We start from the raw sequence: 20,836 nt of genomic DNA, 5'->3' as shown, positions 1-20,836 counted from the left end.
CCCGTTGGCAAATGCCTGCCACAAATGATGACAGCCAGCCCCTGTTAAAAGACAATTTACTGATTCCCACAGCCAGCTTGGGAGGTAGAGAGCAGTGGGTCCATTTTACAGATGCGGGAACTGAGGCTCCGAGAGGCTAAATCACTTACTCAAGATTCACACAGTTAGGCAGTGGTGGGGCCTGGGTGTGGACCAGGTCAGCCTGTTCTCTTCCCCTATTCACAGCCTTCCCAATTATTAAGTGCCGAACCCTGCAAAGCATGAGAGTTGCATCTGCCCTTAAAGATCTCAGTCTATTGCCTTGCCTGGCTTCCCAAAGGGCACAGTGACCTTGATTTGCCCTGGACAGTTTCTTAGTGAATGCCAAGTATTAATAATAATAATGTTTTATTATGGGGATGTTTTTGGCTGGTAGACATCTTGCCTCGCCACTGTGAGACTTTGTACAGCGACTTTTGCATCTTGCTGTTTTCTTCCCTGCTCTGCAATAGATGATGGGATCACAGGGACTGATTTTGAAATTCATGAAATAACTAAGTAATTTATCTAAACAGTGGTTCTCAAACTTGAGCATGTACTGGAATCCCCTACAGGGCATGTTACAACCGAGACTGCAGGGTTCCATCCCCAGAGTTTCCGAATCAGTAGGGCTGGGGTGGCACCTGAGAGTTCTGCTTCCGGGAAGCTCTCGGGTGATGCTGCTGCAGCTGGTCTAGGGACCACACTTTGAGAACCACTGGTCTAGAAGGATGAAGTTCTTGGAGCTGAAAAAAAATTCTTCTGATTCAAGACCATAAACACCTGTGTGTAAAGAATTTGCTGTGTATTTCCATTAATAAACAATAGAACCCACAGCGTATTGAAGAGAACTTGGGGGTTGGACCAGTACAGGTTTCCATGGGAGCTGTGCTCCTGGCTCCCTAGAGGACCTGGAAAAGGGGCTGACTTCCCAGAGGTACATTTTCCTCATCTGTGGAGAAGGGATACTGTAATTATCTCAAGAGAGACTGTGAGGGAAAAGAGGAATAATATATGAATTTGCCTAGCATAGCACCAGGCTTGTGGTGGGAGCCCAGTAACCCAGGGGTTTATCTCTCCTCTGCTGGAAATGTCCAGAGTTGCTGCCAGCTCCCAGCAGGATCAATCAGGTTGAAACCACAGCAGACTAATAGCTTCAACCATAGGCTGCAAAGGACCAAGAAGCCTGTGGGGAGAGGCTAGTGTGTCTAGGGGGCAATGACCAGCGTGAATGACTGTGAGCTCTCCGAGGAAAGAGGTGTGATGGGGCAGCACACTTCACTTTGCAAGAGGTACTAATGGCCAATAATGCCACCAACACTTTACACGGTACCTGAACGTGGAAGGCAATTAATTGACAAAGGTTTCCTGGGTGCCATTAATCAACCAGTAGGTAACTTAGTGGGGAGGTGGTCCCTTGGTCTCTTCTCTCTCCAGTTTGTATTTCTAAACGTTGTCCCTACTCCCCTGCCCTCCTCCTGGTCCTTGAGTTTCCAACCTCTGTTCCGCACTCCCTACACTATGACCCAGGGAACGCTAGTTCTGGGAGGTGGTAATGGGTCTTCCACAAAAACAAAAGGGTGAGGGTTCCAGGGTCAGGTCACTTGGGGAGCCCTAAATACTATATTTTCCCTCTTGAAAACTTACAAGATGTATGAGCATATTAGGGCTCCATGAAATTCTTCTCTAAACGTTTCAACTTTTCTGGAAGGGCTTTTGGCGCAACACCAGCTTGGAGAAATCTACGTCTCTCAGCCTTAAAATCATGTACCTTGTTCCCATGCCCTCTCCTTTCATTTACTGCTGTTAATCCACTAGGACTACTGCTGTGTTACAGTTGGTTGCAAAGCAAAAGTTACAAGGCTTGGAGTGAAGATGGGTGTTTCTGAGGTTTCGAGAGTCCTACCTGAAGTCCAGATGTTTATTCTCCAGACCACTGAGGTCCCTGGGAGTGTTACCTCTAATAAATGATATTCTCCAATGTTATTTCCTCCCACATTATAACATTTTGTCTTAACAGCCTTGTCACATAACAAGGGCAGAGATCACTTAGCCCTGTGTTCAGCCCTGTCTGGTGGAAAGGAGACACACAGAAGTAGTGGATGCTGAGGAAGGACAAGACTCAGGTCTCATGTGCGTCCCTCATGTCATGGGTAGAACGGCAAAAGGAAGAAGCTCTACTCACCTGGCTGTGCCCCACGGCCACTGTCTTCTTCTCCAGATCCAGGCTCTGCAGGAGCTCTGCCACAGCCTGGGAAAAAGAGGAGAGTTAGAGAGGAAGACAGACTGAGGGCAGGAGACTCCCAAAGTGGAAGGTCAGCTGGCTGCATGGCTGAGGGATACACCGGGAGAGAGAGGGTGACCCCACATGTCTGTGAGCTAACAGAGCTCCACCTCCCCAGGTAAGTGTAGAGGATGAGCATGTACTGGGCACCTACTGTGTGCCATCCACTCTGCTGGAACCTTCACAGACACCACATCGTTTCAGCCTCACAGCAACCCTAGGTGGGTCGTCATACTACCATGGCCATTTCATAGAGGAGAAAACCACAGATGCAAAACTAAATGGAGGATGTGTCTGCTACAGAAAGCACTATGGCAGCTCCTCGAAAAATTAAACATGCAGTTACTATATGATCTAGAAATTCCACTTCTGGATATATACCCAAAGAAGTGAAAGCAGGGACTTGAACAGATACTCGCACACACTCATATTCATGCCAGTATCATTCACAGTAGCCAAAAGGTAGAAGTAACCCAAGTGTCCATCAACAGATGGATAAACAAAATGTGGTGTATACGCCCAACGACATATTAATCAGCTTTAAAAGGGAAGGAAATTCTGACACAGGCTACAGCATGGATGAACCCTGAGGACATTATGCTAAGTACAATAAGCCAAACACAAAAGGACAAATACTGGATGATTCCACTTACATAAGGTCCCTAGAGCAGCCAAATTCATAGAGACAGAAAGTAGAGTGGTGGTTGCCAGGGGCTTCGGGGAGGGGGAGGGGGAGTTAGTGTTTCCTGGGTACAGAGTTTCAGTTTTACAAGATGAAGGAATTCAGGAGATGGATGGTGGTGATGGCTGCACAGCAGTGTGAATATACTTAATACCACTGAACTGCACACTTAAAAATGGTTAAAATGGTAAATTTTATGTTACCTATGTTTTACCACCATTTTAAGAAAAACAGAATGAAAGCATTTCTCCAAGGTTGTAAGTTACACATGGGCCGAACCAGACTCGAACCAAGGTGTGTCGGGCCACACTGCAACACCTATGTCTCGACTGCTTCCCAGGCCCAAGACAGCTGCAGAGGGCCCTAGGCTACTGGGGAATTTACCTGCTGTGTCCCCCGTGACAGCCTCCCCAGCACCCTGTCCTTCTCATCACACGTGCCAGAGACGGCCTCACTCTCCCAAATATGTGAATAAATGGCGTGGCCTTTAACCCTGTGTTCCTGACCTAGGTTAGGGAGGGAGAGCCTGTGTTTAATTCACCTGTTTCCTCCACTGCACCTGGTACTGTTTTATGCATACAGTAGGAGCTCAATAATTATGACGACTGAATGAGGGAACGCCCAGTGAGGGTAGAAGCGGGGCAGGGTTGGGGGGGAGTGTGGAGAAGGGCCACCCCCTCTAGGAGAAACAAATTCACTCAGAGATCCCTGGATGCAGCCTTAGTCAAACCACCAGCCATTTAAAGGAATTTTCCTCGTCATATAGCACTGCAGACTCTGAAACAAGCCTGCCAGAGATCCATACTGTCAGGTGAATGCAGGTCGTGCCTGGTTCCCTGGTGACTGCCAATTCCCCTCCCGCTGCACCCTCACACCACCCCTCACGGACCTTCCATTCACCGGAAATCACAAAGCCTATCTTCAGAATAAGCTGTCAGAAAAGTAACTGCGACACTCAAAGACGCAAAAGGTATTATGAGACAGAGTAATCTGGTAGATGAGTTTCAATTCCATGGGTCATCGGCATCACAGAAAACTTCCTAAGATACAAAAAAAAAAAAAAATGCTTATTAAAAGTCTACTCTGAGGCTGTAATCTGGGGGGAGGTTTTCTCCTCTGACCTCTGAGAGGAACATTCCATAGCGCCCCCTCCAAAAATTCAGTGGTTTCACTTATTACATTTTAGCCAAAAATGTTCCAAGGGAGCTATAGGCAGCAGAATGCATAAAACCAACATATCCAGACTACAACATTTTTTTTTCTCTACACGAGAGGAAAACAAAATAAATATTGGCTGAAAACAAGATGGACGGATGGAAAAGAAATGAAGCCTACAGCTGGTGACAATTTTCTAACCTACTTTGGAGTTAACGCCCAGAGTCCACGTGTGGGAGGAAAAAATCAGGATGTGGAGTTAGATCCTGGACTGAGATTCTCGTTTAACCACTCACGAACTGTGTGACCCTGGACAAGCATTTTACTCTGAGCTGCAGGCTCCTCTTCAGAAAAATGGGGGGAAATAATGGCGCCTATTATGGAAGACGCTGTGGCTGTGCTTGTGGAGGGCTTCACAAAATAGCTGCATACAGTAGGCACTCAGTAAACATTCTGAGCCTGTCCTGATGTCCCAGAGCTGGTCCTACCGGCCTCTCTCTTGGATAAAATGGCAGTGGTGCTGCAGAATGCGGACTAAGCTTCCATTTCTCAGGTGTACCCCAAACACAGCCAAAACACACAACCAGCCCCACAAGATCCAAGGATTCTTCTCCGTCTCCCTGCTTTCTTAGAGCCCTTTAGATGTCTGTGTAGCCAAGCACATTAGGCCTCACAGAGATATTCTGTCCCATTGACCTCATTGTACAGATAAGGACGCTTAGGTCCAAGTGACAGAGTGAACAGGTGGCTGCGGGCACTGAACTGTGCTTCTGACCCTCATTTTCCTCACCTGCAAAATGATGCTAACATTCCCTGCCTAGACTGTACAGGGGCTGGGACAATTAACTGAGAATATGTACATGAAAATGACTTTGTCAGTGACTCTGTACTCAGCTGCTCTCATTATCAACATTAATATTACTCTTAGATCGAACCATATGAAACTGTCACTTGCTTAGGTGAAATACCAGTGATTTCATTTGTTTCTACCTAATCTAATCACTGCCCAACAGCCAGCTGGTGGATGACAGGGCAAGAATCCAGGTGACTGTAAGAAATTTCTTCCTTGTTCCGCATCTTTATGGAATCAGCTAACCCATGTGAATCGTCCCGACAGTTGAGGTAAAACCTCTCGGCATGGAAGGCTGAGTAAAATGCGGGCCATTTTCCTTCCAAAAAAAGAGTTTTCCCTTTCCCTTGTGTTTTGGGGTCTGAGCACTGCTCTAAGTGCTTTACCCATAACTCATCTAATTATCAAACCTCTGTGACTCTCTTAGGAAGTTTTATGCCCATTTTATAGAGAAAGAAAGTGAGGTCGAGTGCAATGAAAGGACTTGTCAAACATCACATGCTAAGAAGTAATGGAGGGGGACACAACCCCAGGGAATCAGAGAATTCAGCTTGTTCTCTGCCCTCGGACGCTGCGATCCAGTACAGCTCCATCGTTCGATAGCTGTGTGACCCTGAGCACGCCGCTCCTCCTCTCGGGTCCTCTTGGTGCCCTATTCTAGAATAGGAGTGGTCACGCCTATGCTACAAGGATGTGGTGGCGGTTTAATGAGACCACGAAAGTAGTGTGTAGGAGTGAGACTTCCAGAATGTCGTACAAGGAGCTTGATAAATCCTATGTCCCCAAAACAATGATAGAAATGGATACAGTTTTCAAAAACAACAACTTTGATTCTCTGGAAACTGAGCAAGAGGATACAGCAAATTGAGAAACATTTATTCAAGAGAAACTACTGGGCCTTTAAAAACAGTGGGAGTTTATGGCAATCATGGCCAAGACCCTTCCACTCCCCACTAAGCTCTGTCACTGCAGAGGTCCTACCAGGGTGAGGCAAGCTGTGAAAACCATCCACTTTACTGCCAGAAGGGATTCACTTACAAGGATCAAAGTAAGGGGAAATCCCACACCCAGGAACACTGTCAGAAACAGTAGTGCTCTTGGCAGCAAACAAATGGAGAAAGTCAATGGCACAGCTAGCCTAAGACTGTTATCCTGAGAGGGGCAAGAAATGGGCCAGTGACTAGCCAGGTCCCTATAACAAGGAGATATAGGGAACAGGACAGTCATAGTGGGCCTTGAGAACCTCCCATATATTCCTGGCAATCTGGAAAGCTACACGCATGCACAGGAGGGACTGAGAGAGCCTTAGGCATCTAAATAGCCCTACTTAAATATAAGGCCACGTGCACAGGCAGAAAACATGTGAAACAGCCACACAGAAAGTAAAATCTGTGGCACACTGTAAATGCCTGAATGTCGAATACATTTTCCAACCCACACAGAGTACTGTAAGAATCAGATAAAAGCTTCACAGATTCAAAATGTTTGACCACAACCTCTCCTGACCACTAAGCTGTGCTGACATAGGGGCAACTCCTGAGAAACCACAATTTATAATAAAAACAAGAGTGAAACAAACTGAAAAGAGATGGCAGCAGTCTCACAACATGGGGGAGCCAGACTCCATAACCCTAGTTCAGGTAAGTTACCAAGTAACTGGGAAAAGAGCAGAATTTAGAGATGCAGTTTTATATTATTGAAAATGGCCAGCTTTCAACAAAAAATTACAAGACAGGCAGAGAAATTGGAAAGTGTGACCTATACTCAAGAAAACAAACAAACAAAAAGCAGTCAACAGAAACCCTCTGTGGGCTTGGATGCTGGACTTAAAGACTTCCAAGCAGCTCTTACAATGCACATAATGTACTTAATATCATGCCTGGCACATGCTGAGTTTCAATAAGTACTAATAACTGGTGGAGGTTCTGAGGTTATAAGCCCCTCTGGCACTGTGGAGTGATGACACACCCTCCATCTTTACCATTCTAGGCTCAAGTTATGAGTCCTTCAACGTACCTGGGAGAAACCGAATTCATGCCTCCACTTGCAGAGTCCTTTTGTGTCCTAGAATTTTGCACAGAGCTTTCTCTCCAATGTTCAATAAAAAGCACACAGTCTGACATCTCACGTTAAGCTGAACATGCCAGACAAGCAGCGGAAGACTCCAGGAACCACAAAGAGCCATGGCTGGGAAGAGCTTGCCCAACTCAATCCTCAGCAGGTAGTGTGATGCAGGGAACCCACGTCTGTGGAGACAGATGCTCTCCTAGTAAACCATTTGGCTGCTGTCAGTACAGCACCTTCTCCAGGAAACCCACACCATGACCCAATGGCTGCCATGTATCTGGGCACCTACTATTTGCCAGGCACTTTGTTATGCCCTATCACATGTTGTCCCTGGTCATACAGCTATCAAGCATCATGGGGCACGGATGAATGCAAAGAGAGATGGCAGATACCAGGATTTGAACCCAAGTCTGTCTGACTCTAAACCACATGCTTTTAACCACTGAAAACTCTCACTTACACACTGATCTAATCATTCCGTAAGGGTGGGGACTATATCTCTGTTCTTTAACTCTATAGGCTCAAGACTGTAAACAGAATGTCTGGCACAAAGCATAAACTATACGGATGAACGTATAAATAACACACACATATTTATATAATTGGGTTGGTAAACACAGAATGGAAAACATGTAGAGTTATTAAAACAGTAGACTCAAACTGGAGGAGGACAGCAAGGTGAGAAAGAAAAGGATGATGAATAAATTCCAGAGGGTTAAGGCTATGGAAGGCCCTGTAAAAATCGTTTAGCATCACGAGAACGGACAGCTCCCTCTCTCCCTCCCCCCACCCCTCTGCCCCAGTCACAGGCTCACAGGGGCCTCTCCCCAGCAGAAAAGGACTCTGAGACAAATTCAGAGGAAATCGGGAGTATCTACCAGGGTCTAAGATGGAACAAGAGTGGCTGCCTTTGAGAAGACAGACTGGCATGCCTTAGGTGTGTTCAGATCAAGTCCCCAAGGACACAGATTTGGTTGGCTAAAATCAATCATCACTGTAGACTCAGGGGAAGATGGTGGGCCCAGGGCTTTCCTATCATGAGATCAGAGAGACTCAGCAATTCCTGCCTCAGCAGCAGAGAGAATGAAGGGACCAGAACCTGGGACAGAGCCAAGGTGAACCGAATGAGCTCTTCCAGGAACCTGCCTGAGGTCACTCTGGGAGGGCTTCAGTGTGGGTTAAGGCATAATCTTAACCAGACGGGATAACCTGGGAGAGAGGAATGGGACCCACAATGGTTAGAGAGGGGAGACAGGGTCATTTTGGAGACAGGAGCAGGTGCCTGGGTGTCTAGAAGAGACGGGCATCCTCAACGGCTGGAAGTCAGCGTGAGAATACTGCTCCCTATAGAGGGCCAAGGAATGGCCAGAGTGGACTTGACTTCCTTCATAATTTTGCTTAAGCCAGTTCAAATAATAACGATCTGGTCTTCAAAGCCATGCTTCTGCTGATAACCTTTTGGTCAACCATCACCGACCACCTGATAAAGCCCAGACTCTTATCTCTGCTAACAGTGACTGTGGTCTGGCCCCTGCCAACAACCTCAGACCCTTTTCTTGACACTTGGCGGCATTTATGCTCCAGCCACACTAGATTAGCCATGTAACCTCGTGACTCTGGAGCTCTGTACATGCTGTTCCCGATGTGGCTTGCCCTGTACTCTTTCTCTTGATTCCTCGAAATTGTCCCAGAAAGCTCAACTCAATCATCATCTGCTCTGAGGTGTCTTCCCTGAGTGTCCCACCCTCACCCCTGCTGCAAAAATCCGAAGTTTTAGATGTGTTTCCTGGGGCATCCCAAAACTATCCCTCTGTCTGGAAATTACTCATTTTCATCTTTCTTCCCCACGAAGCTGTGTTCTGTTCATTCCTGTCTCTCTGGCAGCTAGCACAGGGCCTGGTGCAAAGCAGGCACTTGGTTACAGTTGGATGGGATCAATAATAATTATTTTAAATTAACATCACGGATGGCACATTCTATACAAAACTTCACCAAATACTCTGGTCTTCAAAAGGCTCCTGTTCGGAAGTCCTGTATGAACATGAAAAGGTGCTCATCAGCCCTGACCATCAGATGACTGCAAATCAAAACCACAATGAGATACCACCTCCCACCCGTTAGGATAACTACTGCAAAACAAAGAAACAGAAAACCCAGTAAATAACAAATGTTGGCAAAGATGTGGAAAAACTGGAACCCTCATTGGGGGGAATATAAAATGATGCAGCCATTACGGAAAACAGTTTGGAGGTTCCTCAAAAAATTAAACATAGGATTACCATATGATCTAGCAAGTCCACTTTGGGTATACACCCCAAAGAATCAAAAACAGGGTCTCAAAGAGATATCTGTACACTGTGTTCATAGCAGGGTCATTCAGAATAGCCAAAAGGTGGAAGCAGTCCAAGTGTCCACTGAGAGAGGATGGATAAACAAAATGCTGTACTACATAAACACAATGGAACAGTATTCAGCCTTAAAAGAAGGAAATTCTTCTTTTAAGAATGTGCTGCAACATGTGCTGCAACATGGGTGAACCTTGAGGCCATCATACCGCGTGCAATAAGCCAGTTACAAAAGGACAAATACTAGGGCTTCCCTGGTGGCGCAGTGGTTGAGAGCCCGCCTGCCGATGCAGGGGACACGGGTTCGTGCCCCGGTCCGGGAAGATCCCACATGCCGCGGAGCGGCTGGGCCTGTGAGCCATGGCCACTGAGCCTGAGCGTCTGGAGCCTGTGCTCCACAGTGGGAGAGGCCACAACAGTGAGAGGCCTGCGTACCGCAAAAAAAAAGGACAAATACTATATGATTCCACTTATATGAGGTCCCTAGAGCAGTCAAGTTCATAGAGACAGAAAGCAGAATGGTGGTTTCCAAGGGCTGGTTGGGGGGCGGGGGATGGGGAGTTAGTGTTTAATAAGAACAGTCTCGATTTTGGAAAATGAAGAGCTCTGGAGATGGATGGATGGATGGCAGTGGTGGCTTCACAACAATACGAATGTACTTAAGGTCACTATGCTTAAAAATGGTTAAGTATGCTTGAAAATGGTTAAGATGGTAAATTTTATGTTATGTGTATTTTACCACAATAAACAGTAAAAAGCCCTGTGTGAGGGATTTGAGAGCCTGAGTTCAAATCCCAGCTCTACCACTGCCCCACTGCCCGGCTGGGGGGGTGACAGCCTCAGTTGCCTCTGCTGTAAAATGGGGATAATTCCCAGAGCAGGGAGGCTTTATCTACTGAGGGCTGTAACCTTTTCACATTACGCCTGATATTTTGTGATGAGGGTTTGTGCATCTGTGGTAAAAGGCACCACACTATTTTTGTTTCGGGAGCACAAAATATCCATCAGGGACCCTCCAAATCAGAGTACTTCACTGGGAAAGAGCCTTGTTTAAGCACCACGTGCATGTTGGGCACACAGGGGACACACCAAGGCCCATTTCACACCCTGACAATGAATTCCCTCTGCTGCTGTCTAGTGTCTAATGATAATATTGACCTTTTCTAGCTGTCAAACTTGTCTTATTAAATCCTGAGGTCTTAAATGCTTTGCACACAGAGGCTGACAGTTTGCCCACCCGAGCACGTGTTCATGTATAATTCATGGCATATCATGTTGCCTGGCAAATGAATATTTATCAGCTTTTTCATAAGAGGCAGGATGGCGTTTCCTTTTGTTGCTACCAAAATCCTATGCTGCAGCAAATGAAATTTGTGAGCAAATAAAAAGAGAATAAGAAGCAGCAAAAACTCCCAAGTCCATTCCACTTGTAATTTTCCACTTTCCGAGGCCTCCAGCGAGTGTATGGAGGTGGCTTCGGTTTGGCTACAAGAGAGAACTGCTGAGTCGTCCAGAATAGAAATGCCTCCATATGCTACCCCCACTGCCCCCGCAGAGAGCTCCCCCACGCCCCACTTCTGTGCTGTTTTCAACTGCAGAGGAGCCCAAGCCCCTTTCAATGGTTCCGTTCCAGATGCTCTGAACAGAGATTAAGACTGGGGGGGACCTAGGATAAAGAACCCCAATGAAGCTTGGTACAGAGTGGCTGGTGGCACCAAGTCAGGCAGAGTTTCGTGGTTTCCAAGATGGGTTGGCGGGGACAGCCTTGCTCCACACCAGCTTGGGTCTGAGGTCCCCTCCCCACAGTGACTCAGGAGGGCCACAGAGAAATGCCACCTTGTCTGCAGGAGGTGGGCTGCGCCCTGGCCCCTGCTGCAGAAAAGAGTCCAGAGACGACTTAAGAACTGTGACTCTTTTCACTCCTCTTGCCTCACAACTCAGTGAGCTCAGGCACGCACGGGCACGCTCACTTGGAGGGGGAGTTTCAACACAGTTGTGAATATCCAGTCTGTGTGGCTTGGCTGCCATCACTCTGGCCTTGAAAGATGATGATGGTGGTGCTGATGCTGCTGACAGTAGTTCATATATAATGAGCCCTTATTATATGCCGGGCCCTGCGTCAAGCACATCAATTATACTATTACATACAATCCTCCAAACGCCCCACTGGAGTTGGTATTATTGTCGTTCCTCTTTTCCAGATGAGGAAACTGAGGCAGAAAGATGGATTCACTCGTTTAAGTTCACACAGCCCCAGCTGGGAGTCAACTGCAGGTCTGTTTGACTCTGGAGCCCAGGCTTTCTCAAAGGCACTCCCTGGAATCAAGAAATTTGGGTTCAAGGACAAAACCCATGAATGCTCGGCTGTGTGGCCTCAAGGGAATCATTCATCTCCATGAGCCTAGGTCTCCCCATTTATAAAAGAGATGTAATAGCTCTTGTTTTGCAGGGCTGTTGTGAGGATGTACTAGCGCTTTGCAAATTCTGAAGAGCTCTATCATCACTGACTAGCCGGTGGCCATTCTCAATAGAAACATTTACCGAGGCTTTGGCACTAGGGGTGAAGACTTCCGGCTCCAGAAGTTTACAGTAGGGATGGAGAAAGGAGATACCCAGGGGCAGAAATAACAAGGTTAGGTACGTGTATTCATTCATTCATCCAACGGGAAATTTATCAAACACTGCTGTGAGCTAGAGAACACACAGGCAATCTGTGTATAATTTCAGATAAGGATAAGTGCTATAACTATTAAAACAAGATGTGATGGAGAATAGCATCTGAGCCAAGATCTGAATAGCAAGATGACAGTGACACTGGCCAGGCAAGGACTGGGGAGAAAACTGCTCCAGGCAGAGGGGACAGTTAGTGCAAAGGCCCTGAGGGGGAGTGTTTGGGACCACAGAGCCCTCTTTTCACAGACTCTTATCTCAGGGTGCTGGTGCCGAGTGGAACACGCCTGTGGGTGGGAATGATGACTTTTCATCTTGCTAGGAGCCCTCCTGGCTGGGACTTGCTCTTTTTGTGGCTCTAATTCTTTCCCTGCACCTCCTCATGCAGGGTTTCAGAAGGACCATTCTGGGATAGGCGGTGTCCTAAGTGACATGGCAGGGGGCGAAGTCTGGAGCAGGGGTCTGAGTCAAACCTCACGCCACCATCATCTTAGCCCCCAAGGCCCAGCTCTCAGATCCCAGCTGCCCCAGCTGCCCACTGGGCCATCCCCTACAGAGCAGAAGCACTGGGGCCTCCACCTCCCCATCACCTGGCTCCACATACCTTCTTCTCATCCACTCTCTCGCGGGCCGACATGAGCTTCTTCATGAGCAGAGGGTCCAGCACCTGAAATCTTCGGCGGAACTGAGTGAGCCCCATGTGGTCAGCGTAGCCTGGGGTGGGGGGAGCAGAAGAACAAAGAATCCAAGTGCGACGCCCAGCCCAGGGGTCCAGGGGTCTGCTCCCAGCCTTGCTACTCATTGTGTGCCCTCACGTCTTGGGGCCTCAGTTTCCCCATTTGCTAATTTAAGAAACTGGGTTCAATCAGCATTTCCCAACTGCATTCCCCAGAACAAGGACCCTATAAAAGGCTCCAATGAAAGTTTGAAAAAGCTGCCCCCTCATCAGCTTTTCAGAAGGTCACAGTCTGTGTGAGCACTGACGTCAAAGGCTCCAGACCCTCTGCAGGGAAGATGCCCTGATTAGCTTCGCTTAACCCAGAGTTCTCCAAACCTGTTGGACCATGGAAAAAAATTTTTTTTGGTTTAATACTTTTTACCGCCCCACAGACTGCATGTGGGAAATGCTGCATCAGACAGTATCTACATGTTAAATCTAACATGCAGGATGGACACAGCTGCACCCTTCTGTGTGGGAAGTGGCATCTGAAAAGCTACTGGGAGAAGGTGATGTTCGAGCTGGCCTTTGAAGGGGCCGTGAGAGTGTGCCAGAGGATTTGGTGTGGAAGGAAGTCCAGGCAGAGGGAGCCACAGCAGGAAAATACAAGGTTTGTCTCACAGTCATAGCAAAAGCAGTTACTGAGCTTTTATGTGTGCAAGACACTAGGATAACAACTTCCTTGTATTACAGACACTCTGGGGACTGTATTATTACACCCATTATATAGATTGGAAATTGAGGCCCAGAGAGTTCAAGTCATGTAGCCCAAAGTGAAGTCAACCCTAACTCTCCCAGATGGGATCCAAACCCAGAGAGTGATGATAACGAATCCAGTGGAGAATAACCAACAATGAGGTCAAAGACAAGCAGGGACTGGGTCCCCAAGGAACTTGAAATCAAATTCCAGACCTCGAAGCTTGGACTTCATCGTGGATACAAGGGGCGTGGTAGACCCTCAGCTGCCTTAGAAAGACCCCTCAAGTGGCTGCATGGGAGAAGGTCTGGTGAAATCTCACTCCATTTTGAGACTTCACTTTACAATAAGCCAAATGCATGAACCATGAGGAAGAGTCATGGTGGGTACATGTAGCAAATCCATGAAGCCTTCCTGGGGGAAGAGGAGGGTTTCAGGCCAGGTTGGAAGGATGCTGACCACACAGAGACCTGGGGGCTGGGAGGTTACAGGCTTGTCCTTTTGAGTCAGACTTACTTGGGTTCGTATCTCACATCCGCCCTGATTAGCCCTCTGACCAGCGACAAGTGACCCTATTTCTTTGAGATTCAAGCTCTTCACTTGTTAGATGAGAGTAATAAGATCTCCTGTCACACAGTCACGATGAGGATTAAATCCAACGATGACTGTTGTATTGGGTTGGCCAAAAAGTTCGTTCGGGTTTTGCTGTGCCAACCCGAATGAACTTTCTGGCCAACCCAATAAAGGAGGCCAATGTGTTTTGAGCACTTTCCCAGGTCCAGGCACTTTTCTGTTATTCCCTTATTAATTCATCAACCCACTCGACAGCTCTCTGAGACTTGAGCTATCACAGGAGATAAAAGGCAGGCACGGTCTAGGGACCTGCCAGTGTCAGCCACAGTCAAGCCCAGGCCAACTGGCTCCAGAGTCTGACCTGTGCCCACCAGTCTGCCCCATATGTAACGTTTGCTGAGCCTTTACTCTCCTCCAGGCATTGTGCTAAGGGCTTTGTGAGAACAACATCAATTAGTATGCGTAACTGCAGTGCCCAGCATATCGTAGGTACCTGAGAAACAGCATATGTATGTGTGCATCATGTGTGCATGTGTATATGAATTCAGGCACACCTGACATGTTGCAGGTTCAGTTCCAGACCACTGCAACAAATCAAACATCACAAGAAAGCACCCCTAAAACTTTTTGGTTTCCCAGTGTGTGTAAAAGTTATCTTTAGACTATACTATATTCTTTTTTTTTCAATGTTAAACTCATCTTTTTTTAATATTTATCTATTTATTTTGGCTGTGCCGGGTCTTAGTTGCGGCACACGGGATCTTTGTTGCAGCATGCGAACTCTTAGTTGCGGCATGCGTGCGAGATCTAGTTCCCTGACCTAGGATCAAACCCGGGCCCCCTGCACTGGGAGTGTGGAGTCTTACCCACTGCACCACCAGGGAAGTCCCTAGACTATACTATATTCTACTAAGCATGCAATACCATTACATCTAAAATACAATGTACGTACTTTAATTAAAAAATACTTTATTACTAGTATTTTCCTGTTGAATTCTATAATCACTTTATTTTAAAGGGTATTGATTGAATAAGTAAATTGATACACTATTTATAATTCTGTGTTTTTATAAAAATAAATTAAAACTTTTTAAAAAATACTTTATTACTAAAAAATACTAACCGTCATCTCAGCCCTCAGCGAGTTGTAAATTTTTGCTGGTGGTGGGTTGGAAACATTGCAAGAATTACCAAAACGTGAAACAAAGACACAAAGTGAGTAAATGCTGTAGGAAAAAAGCAGTGACAACAGACTGGCTTGACATAGGGTTACCACAAACCTTCAATGTGTAAAAAAGTGCACTCTGTGAAGCGCAATAAAGCGAAGCACAATAAAACGTCTGCTCGTGTATACGTTACATGTGCACAGATTCAAGTCATAAATATGTGATACATGTGTATGAATCTTTGTATGCTTGTAAATATTGCTTGTATGGTGTGAGACAGAAGTGACTCAGAGCAGAAAACAATGAGGAGGACTTCCCTGGTGGCACAGTGGTTAAAATCCGCCTGCCAATGCAGGGTACATGGGTTTGAGCCCTGGTCCGGGAAGATCCCATATGCCACGGAGCAACTAGGCCCGTCTGTCACAACTACTGAGCCTGCGATCTAGAGCCCGTGAGCCACAACTACTGAGTCCACACGCCTAGAGCCCGTGCTCCGCAACAAGAGAAGCCACCACAATGAGAAGCCCGCGCGCCGCAACGAAGAGTAGCCCCCGCTTACCACAACTAGAGAAAGCCTGCACAGCAATGAAGACCCAATGCAGCCAGAAATAAATAAATTAATTAAAAAAACAAAACAAAACAAAACAAGAAAACAATGAGGAAATGAACCAGGTCTGGGAGACAGAAATTTGCGAAGTTATACCACAAGACTTCAACCCTTCACTGAGCTGGAAGCTCCCTCTGAGTCGGGCGGCGCTGAGAACGCAGAGGGCGGACTCACAGGGAGGAAGGGGACGCTGACCCATGCCTGCACACAGGGACTCTAACCCATGGGCCAGGGTGCCTCCGGCCAGTGGGGTGCAGTCGATCAGCCACGGGCTGTGACCACCTCGCTCTTCCAGTGTGACAGTATCTGTCTTCCTGTGCCTGTGGTCGCGTGGACCGGTGGGAAAATCAATGTGATGCTGAAGGGAGCAAGGGACTCATCTTTGCTTCCAGCTGCTCCCGGCTTCTCCGTCAACTACCTCATGCCCAGGGTTCCGTATTAATGCGGTGGGAAGACACGGGGGCAGTGACCACAAGCTGAGGCATCAGTGACCACAGGAATATTAAACAAATGGGTGCCCACCCAGACTCCCTGCCAGCCCTGCCGCCCCATCGGCTGACTTCGCCTGAGCTGTTTCTGGCAGGGAGGGGAATCCATGGGGTGGCCTATGGGGTCTCAGAGGCAGAAGAGAATGGGAAAATTTCAGATCACACTCAACTCATAAGATGAGCTAATGGGGGAACCCTGGTGCATGCTTGCTTTCTCGAATACAGGCCTGACACTTCGTTCCTTTGGCTGAAACCCCTTATTCCCCTATCACTCCATCACCTCCTCAGCTGGACCCGGGAAAGCCAAACTTCCAAAGACAGCATTCACAGGCTGTCTCTCCTGGTGGATCCGCCCCTCATCTCCCACAATCCCCCACTCATTCTGAACCCGACTGCCTGAAAACCAAGGCTCCTCCATGCCTCCCTGCCTTTGCATATGGTGATCCCTCGGCCAAGCTTTTCCTCTCCCTGCACCGGCCAGAGGTGAGCTACCTGCTTCTTTCCAAGACTCAACTAAGACGTTATCTCCTCCAGGAGGTCTTCCCAGTCTCCCTGCTTCCTCCTCTGGGCATCCCCATGTGACACATGCCCTGGTCCCATCATGGACCAAGCTTGTTTCCACACGGATCTCCCAAACCAGGCTGAGTGTCTTGAAGACCAAATATTAATCATTGTGGAAATTTCACCCTCTACTCCAAGGCTGATGCCCGAGATGTTTGTTGTTGAAAGGAAGATGAGTAAGACACACCCGTGGCCTTCCAGGAGTTCACAACTAAGTCAGGAAATAAGATGGGCTTTGGACTCAAAGAGACCTCGGCATAAACCTAGGCTCTGCCGCATCCCACTGTGTGACCCTAAGCAAGTCCCTTCTCCTCTCTGAGCCTCAGTTTCTTCATCTGTAAAATGGGGTAATCATAGCCTCCCCCCAACCAGGGTTGCTGGGCTGTTTCGATGGGATGCTGCATGGAAAGCTCCTGGCACACAGCTGATGCTCCTGTCCCTTGGCTGCCACTGGTCCAGGAGCATGTCCCAGGAATCAGAGACAAGGTGCTCGCTCCCAGGCTGCCTCTTACCTGCCCTGTGCAGGCGCAGCGCCTCCAGGATGTAGGACCCTGCAAGCTGCACCCTCAGAGCCGGGATGTCCAAGGGCAGGGACCCGCCTGCCCCGGGCTTGTCTCTACCAGGCTGCGGTGGAGTCAGAGACCCCTGCCCGCCTCTGCTCTCTACCACTGGGCTCGGCACCAGGCAGTGGATGAAGTGTAACTGAGACCGGCTGATCACGCTGATCAATGCATCCTAGGACAGAGAGGAGACGGGGTCGCGGTCAGGGCCAGGGTGAGACAGACAGGGGTCTGAACGTTCCCCAAATGTATATGCAGTCTGGCCTGGGCATCTCTGTGGGGCCCCTATGTCCTACACCAAGGACCTCCTATCCATGGCCTGATTTGTACTCACAAGAAATAAAGGACCTTTATAACAACCCTTATTGTAACAGATGGAGAAATTGGAACATGGAGAGGACAAGCGAGCGGCCTAAGGCCGCATGGACCACTAGCCAAAAAGGAAGACTAGAACCCAGGACCTGGTCCACGGGCTTTTCCAGTATAATACGCTATGAGTCATTTCTTCAAACCAATCCTTCCCACATCCCACCCTCCTGAGCTCAGCCTGACTCAGCCTGACCACTTGTTTTCGGATCAAGGTGTCCAGGTAACATCTTTACAGCCAGTGCTGGGTCCTGCCGCCTCCCCTATGGAGAGCCTAGAGGTAAACATGCAGGCCTGCGAGAGGTGAGGAAGGCAGGCGGGGCTGGTCTGGCTGTGACATTTGTCACCTTGGTCAAGAGGGCAACTGTGGTTCCTGCAAATTTTCTGAAGCTGCTTAAGTTAAATAAACCAAGGAGCTGAGGCTTTCGCCTCAGACTTGGACGGATCACTTTCCACCAAGTTTCTTTGCTTCCCTGAGCCTCGGTCTCTTCCTTGGTGAAACGTGGGTGTTGCCCGCCCCTTCAGGCTCGCTGGGGAGCTCAGAGATGATGTGGGTAGGTAAGCCACCCTGGAGGCGGGCAGCGAGGCCATGACTCCTCGGGGACAGGGCCCCCACTCACCATCTGCAGCTTGATCTGGGAGCACGGGGCCTTCCTCTTCACCGCGGCCAAGCTGCTGGCAAACGTCCTCCTTACCGTGCTGCTCCTCTGCTGGGCGTGCTGGGAGGTGCCCTCCAGGCCGGCCACAGCCCGGCACACAGGGGACAGCTTGGCCCGGGACTGGAACAGGCCCCTCAGCTCCTCCCTGGTAGGTAGGAGGGGAAGAGAGAGGTGCTTCAGGGGGCTCACAGGGTGGAGCGAAGGGGACCCCACTTGCCTCCTGCTAATCTGCCTCCTGAACCCTCCCCTCGAATCATACCCTAACTGCCTACTCTACTCATGGTCCCTTCTGCCACATGAGCCTTTGCTCGGTGACAAATGTCAGCCCCTTCCTCCATGCCTCTCTCCCTCCCCTGACCTCAGAGCAGCTTTCCTTCTACTGGACATTTCCGTCACTTACGTACCTGCAGGAATTCTACCCCGCCTGCACTTCCTCAGAGGGCAAAATCATCTCGGTTCTCCCGAGAACAGGTCCAGTACACAGCAGGCACTTACTGTGCTTGTTGTCGAACAGACAGCCTGAGCACCAGGCAGACCCTACTGCGCCCCAGGAGGAAGCGGGGGCCTAGAGGAGGACCCGTGCCTCTCTGGTCGCACCAGCCCATCCCCTCCAGTGGACACCTGCGGGCACCTTCCATTGCTCCCTGCAAGTCCGGGCCCCACCCCGGTCCCAGCCCTCAAGACCCATTATCCACCCGCCTCTACGCCTACCCCACTGTCCAATATTAAGGAAATGAGTCTTGCCAGATGCACCAAGGGTGCTGAGAGTGGTTAGATGCATGGCAGAGCGCACAGACTAACAATGGCTTGAAAACACTCACGTTGAAATAAAAATCTGGGGAGGGAGCAGTGGGGGGCGTGGAGCCCCTGGAAGCAGCAGCCCTGAGAGCGAAGGATGTCGGCACCAAGCCCTGGTACAGGGAGAGAAGGTCGGGCCCACAGCCCTGACCCCTGCACGAGGACTGCCCCGTCTGTGGGGTTGGGAGCCCTGACTTCTGGTCTCCAATTCACTTTGTGCCTTGGGCAGTCACGTGTCCTCTGTGGACCTCCACTCCGTATATATAAAGCGAAAGCTGAGTGGGCATGAGAACCTCCTGGGAAGCCCCACCTGAGAGACTAGGTGGGCCCAGGAATGAGGAAGCGACACCAACAGTCCTGGTGCATTAGCGACCTTGGCTGCAGAACCACATCCTCAGAAAAAGCACCGTTTGCTCTCAAAATCACCAACGCTTGGCTCTCAAGCCTGCAAGACGCCCTGCTGGGATTTACCTCCAACCTGCCGTGCTCTCTCACCTCCAGGCACACGCTGCTCTTTTTTCCCAGAATGTCCCCCACTCACCAGGCCATCTGATCAACCAAGGTGTGCCCGCCCTTCCCTAACCCTACACCCCTCACTCAGCTTGAGCCATGGGATTTTAGAGCAGAAAGGAAATTTACAAGGCCACAAGATGTGTGTTGAGGGCCAGCTATGAACCAGGCTCCTTAATAAGCCATCTGTTATGTTACCATCACCAAAGCCTGACAGCACACGTGTAAGCTTGGCAGCATCATTCCCGTTTCTCAGATTGTGAAACTGTGACCCAGCTCACGCAGTTTGAAAAAAGGGAAAAGCAGCATTTGTACATTTGCCTGACTTGCCCAACAAACCCTTATGTCATGGTGGAGAAAGCGAGAAACCCAGAGGAGGGAAAGCGAGAAACCCAGAGGAGGGAAAGCGACTGCCCCCAGTCACCCAGGTGACATGGGGCAGGGCTAGGACTTGACCCAGGTCTGCTGGCTCCCCACACAGCCCTCCATGTGCTCGTTACCCTTCCTTCTGCCCCATCCCGACTTGATCTTTCTCCAGGAGCTGTGCGCCCCTGAGCCCCGCCAGATACAGGCTTTCCAATCAACTCTGACCACCTAGACTCAAATTGTATCCTGGCTCTGCCACTTCTTTTTTTTTGCTATGTGATCAAAGGCAAACCACTTGGCCTCCTGGGGCCTCAGTTTTCTCATCTATAAAATGGGCCCAGGGATACAGTTGTTTTAAGAATTTAAAAGATGCTTATAAAGCGTTCACCCTGATGCCAGATGCATAGCAGGTGGTTAGTAAATGTTGTGGTCTGAGCTTCACTCACACACATGCGTGCGCACACGCACACACACGCACGCACGTGCACACGCACACACACACACCCACACAAAACATTTCCCAATAGCTCTTTGAAGTCAAAGCAGCCCTCTGCTAGCACTTCTGAGCAGAGCGGTCAAGAAATGCAGTGAGCTGTTTTTAATGCTACAAGACATTATCACTTTGGTTTTACGACCCCCTAGTTTGAAGATGTCCATAAAAGTCCTTCCAGGCACATCATCTACCAAATACTTAAT

At 48.8% G+C, this 20,836-nt stretch overlaps 1 protein-coding gene across 2 annotated transcripts in view; it reads right to left on the bottom strand.

The window, feature by feature from the left end:
• The window catches only part of MYO18B (myosin XVIIIB), a gene marked incomplete at both ends in the record, with an annotated part of 226,000 nt that overhangs the window by 133,322 nt on the left and 71,842 nt on the right, over positions 1-20,836 (bottom strand). For both annotated transcript variants that reach the window (XM_079717540.1, XM_079717539.1), the window contains 4 exons: positions 2,204-2,269; positions 12,676-12,785; positions 17,394-17,616; positions 18,428-18,611. In XM_079717540.1, the coding sequence (XP_079573666.1) occupies positions 2,204-2,269; positions 12,676-12,785; positions 17,394-17,616; positions 18,428-18,611 (583 nt within the window). The remainder of the gene's footprint in view (positions 1-2,203; positions 2,270-12,675; positions 12,786-17,393; positions 17,617-18,427; positions 18,612-20,836) is intronic.

This window comes from Hyperoodon ampullatus (assembly GCF_949752795.1).
Source record: "Hyperoodon ampullatus genome assembly, chromosome: 13".
NCBI lineage: Eukaryota > Metazoa > Chordata > Mammalia > Artiodactyla > Ziphiidae > Hyperoodon > Hyperoodon ampullatus.
Note: the sequence above shows the minus strand (reverse complement) of the source record. Positions and strands in the feature narration are given on the sequence as shown.